Source organism: Melospiza georgiana, chromosome 3 (genome assembly GCF_028018845.1).
Source record: "Melospiza georgiana isolate bMelGeo1 chromosome 3, bMelGeo1.pri, whole genome shotgun sequence".
NCBI lineage: Eukaryota > Metazoa > Chordata > Aves > Passeriformes > Passerellidae > Melospiza > Melospiza georgiana.
In genome coordinates this window covers 46,007,304-46,026,571 of record NC_080432.1, presented here as the reverse complement: position 1 = coordinate 46,026,571, position 19,268 = coordinate 46,007,304, and the positions used below count along the sequence as shown (strand labels likewise).

Sequence of the window (19,268 nt, the reverse complement as noted above, 5' to 3'; positions counted from 1 at the left end):
TTATCAAGCTAGGAAAGCATGAAGCATGGCACAATAAGGTTTTCCTCACAGTCCAGTACTACATGATAGCATGAAAGAAAGACTGTCCTCACTTGCAGATTTAGTGGAACTTATCAGTCCAGGAAAAGTACAAGCACCTTAAAGGCCACAGCTAACATGCAACACCATTTCTCTGCTTCCAAATAAAGACATTTCATTATTTCACCAACGAAAAGTGATTGATCCAGTAAATGGAAAAAGAAAGCCCTCGGATTCAAGAAGAGTTACAAGTGTTTGAGCAGTAGTCTTGCAGCACTTCAAGAAGAAAGAGACCAACACTTTCTATCACTCTCATCCTGCTGTTTTGATGTTGTTCTTCAAGCTGCTGTCTGAGAAGCACAATGTTTGATAGGCTCAGGCTGGGAAATCATTCTGCCAGGCAACAGCAACAATAACCTGATTTAAGTTCTGAGTCACAGTTTATTATAAAAGCTTGACTACATAGTTTCACAAAGTTAATAATAGCTGATCCTTGTATTGACAACTAGATTGACAGCCTAGGCCCAAACATATGTTGAGAGAGAGCTGCTATGAGGCAGAACAGAAGTACTCAGACATAAATAGTTCCATCATATTTTTGAAACCATGAGGGTTTCAAGTCTCCAGAGACACCTAGATATTAAGTGTCATGATGTGGTTTAAATTGGCATCAAAACACCTCTGAAGGGCACATTAAAGCACACTGCAAAACCATGTTTCATGTGCTCATTTTCACATGAGCAATAGTGACCTGAGGCAAAGAGGATTACTGCCCAGAGATTAATGACCACTTGGATTTAACATCCCAAAATTTCATTTCAAGCATCATCTATGTCTAGATAACACCTAGCACCCCAGAAATGTCTCACTTCTCAGTCATTAGCAAATGTGAACACCCCTGTACCTCACAAAACACATCACTGGCTAGAGGAGATGAGGTAGAATAAAAGGAGGAGTTTTGGAAAGAAGATGGTTGTTGTAACACCCACAGCTCAGGATGGCAAGCTAGCATGCCAGCTGCTGCCAGAAAAAAAATCCCAAAATGAAATGTCAGCTTGTACAAAGCTTTTATGAGGATTTCTTTCCTATTACTCTGTCCTCCACATCAGTTACTGCTCCTGAATCAAACAGCAGGGACAAAACCATCAAGCTTCCTTCAGATAAAACATAATTAAGCATAAGAGTTTTGCCTCCCTAAGCAAGATCTGCACATCTTTCTCCCCTCAAGTATATGCTCAAAGTCTTATCTCCCCACCCTCAGTTGTGGAGGGTGAACCATCTGAAGGTCAGGCTCTCCTCCACTCATGTAATCAAATCCCTTTTCCAAGGTCCCATGACTCCCTTGGGGCAGCAAATCAGAGGAACAGGCAGGAAAAATGTACTCTGCATATAACCTCATCAGAAAAACAGTTAGCACTGCTTCAATAAGGAAAGGGAGAATGAATTTACTATCAACTCCACTCTACAGATTTAGACTCTTGAAAGACTTGTGATTGAAGATTTTAGAAAAGGGACACATTACCTCGTGGTAGTAACCCCGAGCCTTCACAGAACCTCCAGACTGAGCAAAACCACACACAAAACCTCAACAGTTTATGAAATAATGAAAAAAGCATTGACTATATAGTAAAAAAGTGTGACACAAGCTTTTGGAAATTTAACTCCTGTATATTGTTCAGATAGAGCATTTGAAAACAAAAACCAGCCCAGGATAGAGGCCCCATCAATATGTGCCATTCCAAAAACAGGCTGGTCCCAAGAAATGAGGGAGTTGCAGGATGAGTGATAAGACATCTAGTATGTCATCCATGGCCTGCAGATGCTCTATCTCCTCCTCAGTGCCAAACTTTTTAAACTTTTAATTTTTTAGTATTTCAACAGTTAAAGGCTGTACAATCAGCACACTAATACCAGTAAAAAAGCCATCAATTTTTCCCCCAAACAAAATTGTACAGCAGGATTATCTGGCAGAAAATCTTATTTGTAAGAAGTGTATGTGTGAGACAGTACAAAGACTAAGGAGAATTTATTCCCCTGAGTCCCAATGTCCTTATTTACCTTCCTACTTCACTACAAACTAATACCATCACAGACTGGCTTAATTTACAAATCTGAGGCCCTGAGGAACCGATTTAAATGCTACCCAGAGACACAAAAAAAGTAACCCATGTACCACAGAATGAGCAGTACACAACTACCCAAATGGAACGTAATTCTCCCTTGTTTGTAATTCATCTTGTGTCCACATCCAACCACATGCACAGATGAAACTGTCTTACAAATAAGATGTTCTTACCTTTAATAGTGAAATACTTTTCAAGTTTGGCAAGACATTACACACTATGACTAAATGTTATGCTTGGAAACAGAAAAATTAACTTTTCTATAACATATAGACTTATGTTTTACACATCAGTTATGTGTAAAAACAGTTAACTTCTATGTGACAAGCCATTCTGGCCCCACAGACCTCCTGAGAATACTCAGAATTAAAATTTTTGGGGGGAAAAATTGAGAAGAGGGGAGGGGGGTGAGAGTAGGGCATTTAAGGCAAGTAGACACATCTCTGTTTAGGAGTCAAAACTAATTTGAAAAGCTTCAACCCACTTCACACTAAGGTGAGTGCATCACAGCACAGAGGCGCCTTGTGCACAAGAGCATGTACAACAACTGCATCCTTACTATGAATAGCCTTTAATGGCTACAAATAAAAACAATCCACGGCTTGCTTGATGGACAGATATTCCATCCTCTGAATGTCAGCATCTGGCTCTCATTCTCTTCTCAAAAACTGATCAAGACAGACCTCTGCAAAAGGAAACTGAATATGAATAATACAGTGAACTTGGGGAGAAAAGAAAATACTATGGTTTGTATTTTGTTGGGGGGGAGGGTCTTCTGAATTTTATGGGGTTTGCTTTTATTTTTAATAAAGGATTAATCCCCCTGCTCTCTTGCCCATGTACACCTAATATGCCATTTTCCAGACATCACAGCAGGTTCTAGCCCACCCACAGCTTCAGGGATTAATTAGATATTCCCTGTGTCTGAAAGAGACCATAATTTCTTACCCAGTGATTACTATTTACAGGCCTGTTTGATTACAGGTCTCTTTAATACCATTGTTTCTTCAGAACTGACTGAACCAGCTGAAGTATTTCCAGGGTTGCTACCTGCAAAGTTGAAAGAAATCCTTCATTTTTATGGTTACTGCAGCCTCCTGAAAAAGATGAAGAAAACCATGATTAAATGAGTAAGTTCAGTGTTTGATTAACTAATCCATATAATCAGACTTGCAAGCTTTTTGTGCTTCACTCCATTCTTTCTACCAGTTCAGACCAACATTTTTTCTCATTTAAGATCTATTTGCTCTTGAGATCCTGTTTAAAGAAGAAGGTAAGGGACAAGAGCTGTTAAACTCACCATTGGGAGACCTCCCTAATGAGAAAATCATCAACAAATTTATTCACATACATTCACAAGCAAAAAAAAAATTTACAACCAATCTTCTACCATCAGCTTCAGAGATGCAACAACTACACTGAACATTTACTCTGAGCAGTGCATTTCTGAATCCCATATTTCTGCTCCTCCTGAGCAAGTCAGCACAAAGGCAAAGCTAGCAGCAGCAAATGAAGAGTGCAAAGAAAGGGGGGAGAAAAGTATACCTTCCCTTCTTAATTGCACCAGGTAGCATCTGTGGAAACATTCCTGTAATTCATCAAATAAGCAAGAAATTCAGTTGTCAACTAGACTGTGCTGTTCACAAGAGCTGCACAGTGACTATTTGTGCATCATGGAAGGAAGTGAGAAAAAAGAAGATGAATTTCAGAGCATTTCCTCTGAAAAAATATCTTTTAATATAATCATTTATTTGATTAAGCAAAGAGTTGAATTACTTCATATACTACTCCTTATGGTAATATTTAGACATGTATGTTTTGTACAAATATACACAATTTTAGTTACCAAGAGACAAAAATCTGAAGAAGACTCAGGCATCAAGATAGATCCTTGTCAGAAGTTTCCTGCATGCTCCTTCACCATAGAGGGCAATATCAAGTCTGTGGATGGAGTTCCACTAGCCCTAGGTAGGCATTTGTTAGCATTAGAATTCACAATAGAATAACTAATTGTTTAATTGAAACACCTCTTCTTTGTCTCCTGCAGTGGGACCAAACATTCTACAACACTTAACACCACCTGAAGGGAACTGGCAGTAATACCTCCCCAGGTATGGCAGAACTGATGGAAGGGAGACCAACCCAAACTAGGAATCACTCAATCACAAGCATTTCTATAAAACCTGTCACAGCTGGGGAGAAAGTCAGCCCCAAACCCTATGTTTACCTCAGCATTTCCTCTATCCCAAAACACAGAGCGTTGATGAACAAAGCAAGAAAGAGTTGAATTGTTCATTTTCAACTCATTTTCCTGCAGTAGACTTTAATTTTCTCAAACCTATAATATTTGAAAATACTTATGGGAAGAAATGATGCACATAAAAGCCTCCTCTGTTGCTCTGTTGGAGAACTGCTTTTCCTAATGTTTTGATCCCAGATGACTACTAGAGCTTCAACCTAAAACAAACTTGCTAAAGGAATGCTACAAAAGAAGATAAGCATTTCATATAACCTAGCACAGTAATTCCTGTTCCTCAGATTGGAGTCAGCATGGCTGGAACATGGGGGTAAAGCCTGCATTAATCACAGAACAGAATCACAGCATCCCTCAGACTGAAAGGGACCTCAAGAAACCTCAGATCCCATTTCCTTCCCAGAACAGAGCCAGCTGGTAGGAATTGACTCAGGTGAGCTGATTTCAGTACCTGTGAGGAACTCTCATAGTAATTTGGACCAAGCTCACCAAAGACAGTACATGCATAACTTCACTGCAAGGAAGAGAGAAGGGAAGAAAGAGGGGGGGGAGTGCAGATGAGCCCTACTACCCAAAATCAGGACATGTGAAGAATCACCTGACCCTGAAAGTAAACAGTAACATCAAAGTCTGGGGAGAAGTTGTTCATTATATGCAGGAGACACAAGGATATATTTTATTTCTCACCAGATGGGTGGAATTTACATGCCCTTGACTTTGCTCATTGTACCTGTCACTCCTACTTGCTTGTTCCTCCCAGGAGCAGAGCCAAACCACACCATAAATTGACATGACAATTTTGAATTTCTTTCTGCTAAGCTTTGTTTCCTCCTTTTTTTTACTGCACATTCATTATTCATTTTTCTTTATATAGTCCTAATGAAAGCAGGATATAGAAAGTTACAGATGAAAATCTTTGCTGAATCTGGACCAGAAAGATTCCTACAACTTCCCACTTGCCGGGTAAATAAACCCCTTCCCTGTGACCAGCCTTAGCATTTTAATTTTTATTAGAATTATTCTTGGTGCCTGCAGCTAGCCTTCCCAAAATGTAGAGAAACAGATGCATAATAAAAACCCTACTTATACCCTGGATGAGACTAATCAATACAACTCTAAATTGTGTGTTTATTTCCACTTTTTTTTAGGGAAACAGCAACTGAAAAGCAACAACTTGTATCTGGAGGATGGGTAATTATGGACAGCAAGTGTCATTGCAATACAAATAGGGGAAATAAATGTAAATTACACAACACTTAACTCTTACGAATTGGCTGTTAACTGAGACAATAGGCTACAAGATGTTGTTTGCAGTATCTCATTAATAAAATTCAAAATTGTTTTCGGCAATTATGTGCAATCATTGTAATTTTATCACTGGCCAAAAGTAGTCTCTCACTGCACGCTTCAACGTATAATTGCACTGCAGATTGCCAAGAAAACCATTCTGTCTGCAGGGGAGATCTGGAGCTCTACCACACCAACACAGAAGTGTCACACACTCGAAAAAGAAAATACTACTTCAGAGAAGGGTGTGTGCTAGTGAAGACCAATAAATGTCCTTAAGAGACCAAGAACAGCATTTTCAAACAGCAATGGGTCACTTCCCTAAACTAATTCTAGTTGCTCTAGACACGCATCTTTCAGGCCTTGTTTTGAATTGAGATGTTTTTTGTAGCTGAATTTTCACTCTCAAGATTAATCTTCTGATGTTATTTATAATATTAACCATGTCACACATTTGTGAATTACCTCAAGAACCTGCTCTGCAGAAGACAAGTGAGACACTGGTTCTGCAGCAGCACAAGCAGTCCCACCCCACTCCATCCCTGTACTGGCATTTTTGGAGGGACATAAGCAACAAACAGCTCTCCTGCAGCCTTGCCCAGCTACTCACCCAAGAGACAATTACCATTTCCTTGATTACCACGGAGGCCATGCCACAAGCTGTGCTTGTCTGCTTTTACCTGCAGGAAACAGAGCCAGAGCCCAGTCTGGGGGACAGCAGTCTGGGCAGAGGCCAACACAGAACCTGTAGCTGAAAACACCCTACAGCATCTGGATGTCCCCTCTTCCTGTCCCCATACCCCACATCCATACCCAGTGTCTCTCCCACACATCCTACTTCTATGCTTCAAGCTTCCAGGACACCCGCATCATAATTCCACCAGTCCCTTCATCCTCCCTGAAGATTCCCACAGCTTATCCTTCCCCTTGACCTTACACACACCTTCACATCCTACCTCGTCCTTGTCTGTTACTGGCACACATCAGAGGCACAAAGTTAGTGACAGCCCAGTTAATTCTGATTTTAATACACTGCAATGTCACAATCTCCTCAGTTGGAGCAGAATTCCAGTCCTTTTTTTTTTTTTTTTGCAGTGACTTATGCCCACTTAGGCAAAAATAGAAACAACAATAGAAATAAGCATAAACCCAAATCAGAGCAGCTGGCTACTTCACCATCACCTGCATACACATGGGACACAGAGGGGCTTGCCCACATCACTGACAGGAGCTATTCTCAAGTCCCTGTGACATCTGTAGGCTACCTGCAACTTGCCAGAGTGGAAAGATGGAGGTAACTAAGCCTGAAAAGTTTGGGGGATATGTATTTGGGAGCCAAATTTGCCTACAATTTCTGTGTCTGCGTGTCTCGCTGTATCTTTTATTCTTTACAATACAACTGTAAGCAAGGTCCTAGAACACTCAGCAAACATTACCAGAAAATTCACCTCCTGTGTGAATTTCCTGCTTTCATCAGCAGTGAAACTTCCCAGCTTTTGCCACCCATTCCCTCCTCACAGATACAACTTGATGCATAAAAGAATGTAGGGAGTCTTCTTCCACTTCCTCCTTGCTAATTTTCTGAGATAAAAATCTGGTCTTATAAATTTTAACAGTGATGAAAATTTGTTTTTATGAATTAAAGTACTTTTTAAGAGCCCAACACATTCAACAGGGTTTCTTCAGACTACCAAAAGCATAAAATATACATGTTTTTAAGCAAAAGTATACAGCACTTTTATAAGAGAACTGAGAAAAGTTGAAGATAAAAAAAATTTAACAAAAAAATACTCCCACCAAAAGTCAATCAATGCCTTTCAGAAGGGGCAATTTTGGACAGCTTTAGGCACTGAAATCCAAGTCAGCCATGCTATACCTCCCTAGGGAAGAGGGACACACCAAAGTAGGAGCAGACAGAATAACTGCCTTGCATGGGGGATAATGACAGGTACCTTGACAAGCACCACAGTGACTTTATAAAATGTTTCACACACACAAATTATGCAATGCAGCTAATGACTCGACAGGGGTGGAAGGAGGCTGGAAAGCAGAGCACCACTCATTCATTCTGATGTCGTGTTGTTCATACATTACAGACACATCCGTCTGTGTTTTGACAACCTGCCAGTCCATCAGTACTTAAAGCACACGACTTGCCGTAGGCAATTTGACCCTTTTCTTCCTTTCCTACGCCCTCTTGCTCATTCTGAAGAATACAGGCTCTCCAGTAATAGCATTTGATGTTTTTAAAGGCAGGCCACAGTTCAGGATTATTTTGCATGCTGAGAAAGCCCACAGGCACTCTCAGTATTTTCTGTGTAATTGCAGCTAGCTCTGTCATGAGGAAGAATGGAAATTATAATTTTGTTATTCAGATTTTTTCAAAGTCAGGACTAAAGTGAGAGTGGATCTAGAACTTCATCCAAAACAGAAGCTTTCAGCACCTTCAGATAACTAATCTAACTTAGTGTGGACTTTGGCCTTGTTCCTTTACTTCTGCTTGTTCACATTGTTTTGGCTATAAAAATAAAATTCTGCCACCAAATATAGAGGTTCAGAAATATAAGGTCCACATGCCTTATTTTTTCCACAAGTTGTGCTACCTGAGTAGATAGACAGATGAAGATACCTGGCTGTACCTATTTCTTCAGTTGCCATCCAACAGCAGGGTTAGAAACGTGATGGGAGCTGCTTGAATTACAAGACTTAAAATAAGGAAAAAGAAAAGGTTAAGTCATAACGTAGTATTTAAAGGGGAGATAAAGTGATGGGCAATACACTTTCCACCTTTACTTTCTGTATAAATCATGCATCTGCAGTCTGTTCCCACAAGAACCCTCGAATATAAAACATTACCCAAAAAGAACCCACTACAACATTTTGTATGGCTTGCTTTTCAGTGTGGAAGTGAGGGGAGATCCTTTATCTAATTTTTTTTTCCTTTTTAAACTGTCATTATCTCATCCCCCAAGCATTTCCTCCTTGCTTTTGCCCTTCAATTCTCATCACCATCCTCCTGAGGGGCTTCCAGCTAGGATCAGCCCACCAGTGAGGGGCTTGCTGGGTAGCAGTTCTACTGGTAAGGGAAAATTGAAAGCGGGCTACACCTGCAATTTGAAATCCAGAAAACACCATTTGTTCAGTTTTACCCACATACAGCTGCATTTGAACTAGAAATTTAGCTCATCATTGCACCTGATTAGGCACTGCCTCTCCAATCAACAAACCCTTTTCAAATGCGTGCCTACCCTGATAACAAATTGCTTCTGCCTTCTCCATGCCAAGTACCCCTACAGGAATTTAAGGCAGAATTTAGAAGTGCTCAGTGTCCTGAAAGGTGTTAATATTTAGTCACTCACTCAACACCTGATTAGGGATTCACAGCAAGTCAAGTCAAAACACTCCCTTTTACCCCTTCCTGTAATTCCCTTCTATTACTGCTCACACCATAACAGCAGTAAAGCACTTAATGCTGTTTTACACACAGATGAAGCATTGCACGTGAAATAACCTTTAAAAAAGCAAAGGCAACTCATCCCCAGCTCACATGACCTCGCCAAAGTATTTCTTTTGTACCCATAGCCACTGGACTAAATGCTGATATCCTCAACCAAACAGAACTTACTCTGAATTCAGAATTTCTCCACACTACTTGAGCAGTAGACTAGGTGTTAAGGTCAGCTCAGCACTGACTTCAGGGGGTGAAAAGAAAAAAAAACAAACCTACCATAAGAACAAGACTCAATTTTACGACATTTGAAAGAAAACAACAGAAAATCTGAATATTAAAATCTGATGTGATCACATGACACCACTGGTGACAATCTACTCAAGTTGAGAGCACCTTGTGCTCCCTGCTGCCTTGCACATCACATTTTCACTAGGATTAGGCTGTGTCAAACAAAATATAGAATAATCATTTCCACCCTTTTACACTCATTTTGCTCTAGCCCAAGTGACCACAGAGAATTAAGGACCAAACTGTGCCCAAGTCTCAACAAAGTGTTCTTATTCACAAATCAAGGATTTCCTCACGCAGCCATCCTACCAAGAATTTTAAAAGACTGAAGAGAGTCATGCTCCTATGGCCACAGACTACAGAATTAGCTGAAGTGCCCTGCTCTGGTTCACACAAAGTGAGAAGGAGGAGAGGGGGCTTGTGCATTGGCATCACAGGAGTAACATACACCACGCTCCTTCCTGACATAACAATGACACAGATGCCAGGGCACTGTGCTGCCCCTGAACACAGGGCACCAAGCTGACACACATACCTGAACACAGATCAGCCTCCTGGTGCTTATTGGAAAACCCACACGTTAGAGCTAGCCCACAGCCAGCAAAACTGGCAAAAACTGTGCAATGCTACAAGAGAAGCACACCATGCTGACTGTGCACGTTCAGGCACCACAGCAAGGAAGGAAGAAGGCCAGGTAGAAGTGCTTGCCAGCAGGCCAGGTTGGCACTTGCACTGACAGCAAAAGAATCCTTACCTACACCCAGGAACCCATTACCAACCTTCACGGACACACTGGCACAGAATTACCCTGCCAGTTCAATTGTTTGCAGGATCAGAGCTATAGCCACACACAATGACCATGAAAAACGATCCCCAGAAATGGGCCGTCACCACACAAGCAGAAGAGTTTGATTGTTTTGACAGTTTTAGCTAATCTGAAAGCAAGGTAATAACCTGTAAGAGCATTTCATGATGTTTTATTTCTCAGTCAACAGCTTGTCTCCACCTGTGTCTACAGAAGAAAGCACTAAGCACAGGGTAGGGTGAAAGATGCAAGACCTAGAATTATATGCCATTTACCAAAGTTACCTCCTCTTGCCTTTGGGTAGAAACATCCTAGAAGTTAGAGTGGTATAATGATCCAGGTGTTAAATAACCCTTGCAGGGTAAAACTTCCCTATAGTCATGAAAACTGCTGCCTGGAGGAAAAGAAAAAGAAGAAAATGTTTCTTCAAACATCTCTACTTTCTGTCCAATGCTTTACTCATTGAAAGTTCAGAGACCTGGGGAAGTTTTTATGCATATAACAACATTTTATCCCTCATTTGCTTCTACAATAAAAACAGAAGAAGCAGCTGTATTTACAGTTTACAGCTTTGAATTAATTTTTTATTACCATGTCAAAACATTCATGTTAACTTAATCATCAAATCCATTTATGCTATTACAATTGTGGTGATAAGTGAGAGTGATAATACGGTTTAACCACAACACATTAAAATTTTACAACTTTCACCTGAAGATTTCTGTTGAAAACTTACACCAGCTTAAGTTTCCTGTGGCTCTTCTAGAATAGGTTCTTTACTTGTGGTACTTGCAATGGAACTCAGGCATTGGAATTTGTAGAAAGTTCCATGGGAATTCTGTGAAACTCATTTCCATCCCATTGCCTCAGTCCTAAAATCTTCTACAGGTTTTCCTGCACACTCTGGAAACATACAGAGACATTGAATTCTAAGCTTGGCAGCCCCTCTTCTGGGCTACACAGCATTTAGAAGTGTTAGAAATCTTTCAGAAGACAAAACTGCCTGGGTGAATAATTGGTAGTGTAACATCATTAAACAGCCCTCCCATGTCACAAGCAAGAGAACACATACTCAGAGCAACTCCCTCAGACAGTCTGCTTAGTTTAAAGTGTCTCTGCTATCATCACAGAGCAGGGAGCAGTCCTTTCTTTTGTGTACATAGTGCACACCATTACAGGACTCTGTTTCCCACAGATAGAGTTCAGCATAAGATGCAAATAATGAAATACAACAGCCAACATGATGAAGTCTGCCCAAGAGGCATGAAAAGGTAAAAAAGAGCAGGAGAGAACTCAACCAATACTAATGAAGCAAGCAAGAACATGACACTGTGTACAAACTTTCATAAGCAATTTCAATGAGCTGTATTTTTTCTTCCCCTAACCTGCCCTATTATGAACAGGACAATCTCATGTAAGACACTAGATAACATTAAGTTCACCCTTCAAAATACAACAACATTGTTAAGGAGTCTGTCATTTTCCTGTAATTAATGCCCTGCTGCATCTGACAGACATCAAGTGTTCATGGCTCACACCAATGAATTTCAGCTTTAAATGTTGTGTAGGTGTCAGCAAATACTGATTTTTAATGGCAAAAACAACTGAAAGGAAAAGCATCGTTGTAATCAGATGAGTTGTTAAAAGCTCAGGGATGTCTACAGGTTAGGAGGCAGGCAGTGGAAATCTGAATACACATGAGAAAGAACATACCAATTTTGTCAGTGATGCCAATTCAAAAAGAATATTTCAGAAGAAGGTAGGCATAAGTTAATAACCCTGTCTGAATATCATTCCAACATGTACATCTGGCACAAGGTCAAGCACTGTCATGAAAAGTCCTTGGTCCATACTTGACACACTCTGCCACTGAAAATTTCTCATTTGCCCACTTCCACTCAGGGCTAAAATGGGGGTAAACAGCCACCAGCCCTCAGAAGACTCAGTTACAACCCCAACTTTCATATGAACAGTCAAAGTGCAATTTGAACTGCAACTGGTGACTTGGCAACAGCAGAAAGCAGCGGGACTCTTTGAAAGAATTAATCTTGCTAATGCCATAAAACAATAGCAGGTATCAAACAAATATTGTGCAGTGACTCATATGCAGATTGATGATGAAAAATCATCACTTCATCAGAAGGCTTTCTGACTTAATTAACATATAAAGATTACAAGTAATAACAAGGACTAGCTGTCATCTGGATGCCTTCGAACTACTGCACCAAAAAAACTCAGTTGCAACTAAAGTACTCTATCAGCTCAAAAGCTAGAGGAAATTCTCCATTTGAGGTTGACAAATCCTCTGAAGTCTACCCAAAAACCTGCTCATCCTGTTTTACTCCACCACAACTCTGCACCAAGTTTAGGAGAATTTACACAGGTTTGTATCTTGGGGTACATTCTATACAATACATCAGCCAGTCTCGTGATTCAAACCCATCTCCTACACACTGCACAGAAGGAAAACAGAATGAGGCTGGGGAAAACTTATCTTGCCAGATAGAAGCAGAGCTGTGTTATTGACCTGCCAACTAGAAAGAGCTCAGAATTTAGCAGGTCCTTCTGCTCAAAGAAACTTGCTACTCAGCTAGATCTGCTGCTAAATAACATATATATGCTATATGTATACATAATACACAAAATATAGATACACACATATATAATATGCATCTATTAGGTCCCAGTACATGGCAATCTGTTACAGCACACAAAAACAGTAATAAACTCATCAGCCTAAGAAGATAAATAATGACATACCAGCCTTTGACAGCTTGGGATACAACATTATGATTTCATTATGGTTTGATCTTGGCTTCCCTCCCCACATTAAATTTGGGGGTTTTTTGTGGGTTTTTTTGTTTGTTTGTTTGTTTTTGGTGTTGTTTTTTTGTTGTTGTTGGGTGTTCTTTTTTTTGTTTTTTTTTTGTTTTTTTTTTGAGAGGAGGTTCATGGATCTGAAGGACTTAGTTTATCAGAAAACCATGTAGATTAAAAAAAAATTGCCCCCATCTTTGGCAACTGGCTGGTTGGGAAGATATATTATTAGTTTTTGGGTTTATTTTTTTTAATTTTCAAAAAATTATAAAACTCCTCTTCCACTAGACAGAGTTAAACTGCAGATATTTAACAAGGAACAGTTGCTATTCTTTTTTCAAAGTACTACTCACACTGAAATGTGGATCCATTTCTCGCCCTCTACATGCCTCTGGATCCTTCCTGTTAGCAGTATAGGCAATATCAGAGTGCTGAAGGATTATAAACAGGTTTGCTCAGTGCCACAGGCCATTCCACTGGAATTAATAACGCTTCCCTGCAAGGTGTATAATTTGCAGGAGGCTGGGCTGCTTAGGAGACAGGCAAGTCTGTGGAGAGTTTTCCACACCTCCTATAACAGGCAGCTGAGACATTTCCAAGTTTTTTAAGTAGCATACAAAGAAACTCTGTTTCTAATACACACACACAGAGCCCACTCATTAGTTATGTTTATTAGTTATTCTTCAAATGGTTTGAAGTTCAAACTTGGATCAACTTTCATTATTGTGATTAGGTCCTAGAAAACAACTCCACTCAAATTTGTTGGTATAGAAAAAAACTGCTTTGTTGCTTTTAGACTTGAATAATTTAAAGGTGTTTAGAAGTGTCATCAGCACCAGTTTTCACCAGAAAACAGGAAAAAAAGTTACTCAGTGCTTCCTTCAATGCCTTTTCATCTGAAGACTTTATTCTGCAGTCAGTTACTGTGGACATGGGGAAAAAAACCTGAGACTGGCCTCTTTTGTGTCCACAGACTATCTAGTTACCTCAGATCTATTTCATCTATGTATAAAGTTAAATTTTTCCTGAAATTTTACAGAGCCCTGGAGTGAAAAAAACCCACACTACTAACACAAATAGTGTAGCTTGCATTTATCTGTATTTTAAACACTGTTTTATAATGGTCTTTCCACTTCACAATGAAGAATATCTCTTACCCAGTGGCATCCAACTCCCAGATAAAAAACACTCAGGAAATAAGAGTTACAGGGCTAGCTCACTTAAGTAGCTCAATGAGCAGCTAGACACATGTGGTTATAATTCCTGCAATTTCTCTGAAAACAAAAATATCGCAAATCATTTCATTTCTAGGGAACCATCCCAGGGAACCAACACAGCATTCACATTCCTGAGCAATCTGAACAAGCACATGTTCCACTGACTGACGGGCAGCTGGCCCAGGGGAAGGCTCCTGGCTCAGCCCTGCCAGGGGCACAGCAGTGCCACAGCCTAACCTGCAGCCCAGCCCTTCAGAAATATGCTGGCATGAGGATGGGGACCCAGAGAGTGCAGCTGCCCATCTCAAACACTGTTAAGGCCACAGAAGGACTTTGCCATGAGATAAGCACAGAAGGGAACTTGGACTGTAAGATAAGGCCCCACAGCAGGAACTTGGGATTAAAGGTAGTACTATTGTCTAGGTGTTATCTCAGACCTAAGGGGAGGCTAACAAAGCTGGGGGAGAAGAATGTATGACTGATAATGGACAGAAAAAATGCAGAATTTATGGGCCACAAGGAAAGCCAACTCAGCAACTGTGCTGAATCAGCTCTGACTGCGTAAAATGTAATTCTGTCAGGGGGAGATCACAACCATCAACTCACTCCCACTGACCCTAGAAACCCAGCAACCCAAAAGAAGAGAAAAGCTGAACATGTGGACCAGTTAGCATTACAGAACTGTGTAGCCAATGAGCATTAAATTCCTCTGTTAAAATGTATTAATAGCAAAAAACTTTGCACAACCTCAGGCTCTCCACCACCAAGAGGTCTAGGATGAAAGAGAAGCAACAGGATGCCACTGGATCCTCAGGTGCCGACCATCTTCCACTTGATTGACACCTCTCCCTCTCCCCACCCACCCCATATTTGTTTCTCTCTACCCCACATTCACTGTTAAATAAAATCTTTACTATTGGCTTCAACATTTGGTCTTGTTTGCACCTTAATGCAGGCAAAGGTATCTCTCAATAATTGTATCACAACAATGTTATACGTGCAACATTCCACTGAAGTTTATGGAATTACTGTTGACCATCTTGTACTAAGACATATTATTATACAGCTGAGGAGGGATGTGCAGGAGTGATAGAACTGCAAAAATTCAGAATTAAATCAACTATATAGCATAGTACTATCAACTGTATAGCAACCCTGACATGCTGTAATTTACCACCCACAATCTTCTCCCTGTCCCAGCTGTAGATCTTCATGACCAGAAAAAAGCACTAGATCTTGATTATTTTTTCCAGACTTAAATTCCACTACATTCCCAAGCAAGTTTTTCTCAAGGTGAAGGAAAGAATTAACTATTTCTCACTGTTGTACAGAAGAGTCCAATAGACAAGTGTTGGAGAAGAAATTTCTGCAGAAGTACAATTAGTCTGGTGCTCAAAACATATTTCTCTGCAAAGCTACTGAAGATTCCATTGGGATTTCTTTTCTGCATGTAAGATGCTCTGCAGGAGCATCTGCTTTTTAACTTTAGTTTAAAATTACTTAACTAGAACGTACTGCACAACTCATGTCAACATGTATCTATTGGCTTTACATGTATGGAAAACTCATAAAGGCTTTGTAAGATTTTTCCTCAGATTCCTGCAGCAACTGCTGCACTTCATCAGATGTATGAAATGCATAGATGGATGCAGAAAGCAATTTTGTTCCTTGGTCACAAATATTGGCCATTTGAACTGCTCTTCTGGTCTCAAGTTCTTGAGAGGGACTTTAATCTCATCAAGTAGAAACTACAACACTTCAAATGAAATCATTAATGAACCAAAGTCACCTCCTACATCCAAAAGTACAATTTCCCCTATTAGCCCTCTCATTTAAAGAGCCTGAGAACAGCAGCAGTCTTGTAATATTCCTCTCTGAGCTACCTCATCCCTTTTTGTGAGCTTAACAACTATGGTAGGATGTTGACTGGCTTACAACCATCACTCAGAAACTGAACCTTCACCAAAAAGAGTGAAGTGAAAGAGCATAAACTGACAGCAATCGCTGCTAATCAATCCTCTATCCAGCTCTGCCTTGAACTCCAGAGCAAAGCAAAACAGCACAGAGTGAGATATCATAGCTGGGGCAATATGGAGCGGGGCACAGGGCAGTTTATAAAGAACACCAGTCCAATTAGGGATGTTTGAGTGTCAGGATGTTGAATTCCCTATAATTTCCTGGCACCATTGCCTTTAATTAGGCCATGGATTGATTGCTGCCTTTGTTCTCTGCTGACCCACCACTGACTCTGACAGGGGTTGTATTTTCCCCTGCTACAATTAGAAGACAAAATTGTGAGTGTCAGCAAGCATTACACAGGCAACCACGCTGCTTAAAACTACAGAGCCCTTAAAGAGAGGAAGTGTTTGTGACATTAACACGTTCTTCTTTCTTTACAGGATACACTAGAGTAGAGTGGATCCTGGTCCAACAGTAAATTACTGTTGAGGTAATTTAAATTTGTCAGCACATTTATATGCAGTGTATCAAAACAAAACAAAAAAAAACAAAAACAAAAAACACAAAACCCCGCACCACAGAGCAAGAGTAGCTAATTCACATCTACCTGGCTCTTTCATAATTCAGAATAAGAGGTGGGTAAGTGAGAGAGGGTGAAATAGAGCACTGTTTGAGCATTTACTTTTTATAACAGCAGCAACTAGACCAGAGAAAGTAATATTCTGTGCAAGTATGTAGAATATAAGGCTTTATGGCAGTCTAAAGCACTATAGACACCCACAGTGCTAAACAGCAATGCAAAAAATACATTAAGAAAAGTAAAACTTGAAATAACATTACACAAAATATCTTTCTACATTTATTTTATGTTTCACATTCTGGTAGCATTTAGAGGCAACAGCTAAAAGCAATAACTAAAAAGCATGAAGATCCCTCATGCCATGCACTGTACAAGTGAGGTTTTTCCCAATGAGAATTTACATTCTTAGTAGTCACAAAGGAGTCAGGGCAAACAAAGGCAAAAATAACTTGTAGGTAACATAGTTTGTTCAAGGCCATCAGATTTTTTTCTATGCTACTGTAAAAAGATTTTCATCTTCCATGCAGAAGTTTAGGAACTATTCACTGTGACACATTGCTTTTTGCCATTAAAACACAGGTCCTGGGAATCACACTATCACACTCTCTGTGACTGTGGCAAGTCATTTCACTCCTCCATGCCTTTGATCTCTAGTCATGTATCCCCCAGGGCAGACAAAAGCCTGCAAGATAATTCATTAATACTTGTGAATTATCTGGGTGCACTTTGAAAACTGAACTAATGTATTTATTACTAGAAGTTGTCCTGATATTTTAAAAGTCTTAATACATTTTGAATAATTAAACTGTCTGAACATGGAAAGGTTCCTATTAAATATGATTTCCATTGCTACAAGGAAGCAGCTCAAAAGACATTAGAAACTGACAGCAATGAATTAAAACGTGGGGTGGATTTTTCTCCTTCTTCTCTGGCCATTTCTTTCTCCATGCTTGCCAGGTCTCAGTGCAAGACATTAGCCACTTGTGGAATCACAACACACCACCAGTCAATTTGGGCAGCAAATGCAGGCAACCAGCCTCTAGAGGATTTGCCCGGGTAAAAAGTGGGTACCTAGCATCCATATTCCTTCACATGTGTGTTTCTGCAGTGGTGGGAGAACCAATACCCACTCAGAGAGGGAAAGCCACTGTCAGGGCTCATTTCTACCTTGCCACTCCCTAGTTACTCTTTTGGCCCAAGAGACAATTGCAGTAAGTGAGCTTTGGTATTTGTGCCTTGAAATAGATCAGGGTAGACCAAGTTCAGAATCATTTGAAGTTAAAAGGATACTTGCTCAGTGTCTGGCAGCCAGGTTAGTCCAATTATCTCTTTAAAATTTGACAATCAGAGGTATGGTTTTATTTTTACCAGGAGAGTTATTCCAAGAAACTTTGGGTCTTTTTGTAAGTTTTAAAAATAGCTCTAATTTGAAAAAAAAAAAAATTTAAAAGACAGGAAGCTGAGACAGTTACTGGGTGTGTAGGACAGAAATGCTAACAAAAGGGAAGTGCAAAGGAATTCAATCAATGTTTACTCTATTCCTAGGATTCCTCCAACTTGATTAAATACCTCTAACGGGGAAAAGCACCTTTGTATTGTACTAAACCCCAAAGTATGACTGGTAGTGACAGCCAAGAGACTTGCACTTAGTTCTTTTTCCCACCACAGCTGAATTATGAGAAAGACAATCAACAGCACAGGCTTGAAGCCCTGAACAGCATAGGGACATGCTCTAGAGGAGCTAAATGTCTCACTGCCTGGGCTGACCAGAAACAGAGAACCTGGACAAGCCCCATGCACCTGCTGTCACACTCCCTCCCAAAGGCAGGCAGAGGCTGTTTAGCCACAGGAAAAGCAGATCAGGGTAAAGACATGTACAACATGCAGATGTGCATGTTGTACAGCTGCAGGAAAGAAGCTTGCTGTGTTGGACTGCCTGGTAAGGACACCAGTACAGCCCAGCACAAACACCTTGGTCTCAGCAGGGTTAAACTCCAACTTTTCAGCCAGTGCAGAGGGAGCTCAGATGTGTCTGTAAGACCCATTTATGGATTTCAAGCACCTTTTTCCTTCTTTTAGCCTTTCTTTGATTAGATGATAGATAATCCACCGTTTGTCACTGCAAATGGTCACCCACAACCATACATCAGTAGAGCACGAAACACTACATTTAAACTGCTGCTGTCCATACTGCACTTGTCCATCTACTTGCATTGCCGTACAAATTCACTGCCTTCACACCAATTCTGAGGGTAGGCATTGTCATTTAAATTGATTGTCTTTCTATCACCTTAAAAAAAAATAGTAACCCAAGAAAATACCACGAGGAATGCTAACAGAAGTGTAATAATTAAGACTGCAGTTTGTGAAAAGGCTGAGGTTTTCCCCTCTAGTTACACAAGCATTTTTTTCATTGTGCACTCATATACAGTGGGGGAAAAGGAAAAAAAAATTGCTTGCCAGTGGCTC

General features: G+C 40.2%; 1 protein-coding gene across 1 annotated transcript in view; it reads right to left on the bottom strand.

The window, feature by feature from the left end:
• KIF26B (kinesin family member 26B) overlaps nucleotides 1-19,013 on the bottom strand; it is a 253,565-nt gene extending 234,552 nt beyond the window's left edge. The window contains exon 1 of the mRNA XM_058019915.1: nucleotides 18,945-19,013. Within this exon, the coding sequence (XP_057875898.1) occupies nucleotides 18,945-19,013 (69 nt within the window). The remainder of the gene's footprint in view (nucleotides 1-18,944) is intronic.
• Between the last annotated feature and the right edge of the window lie 255 nt (nucleotides 19,014-19,268).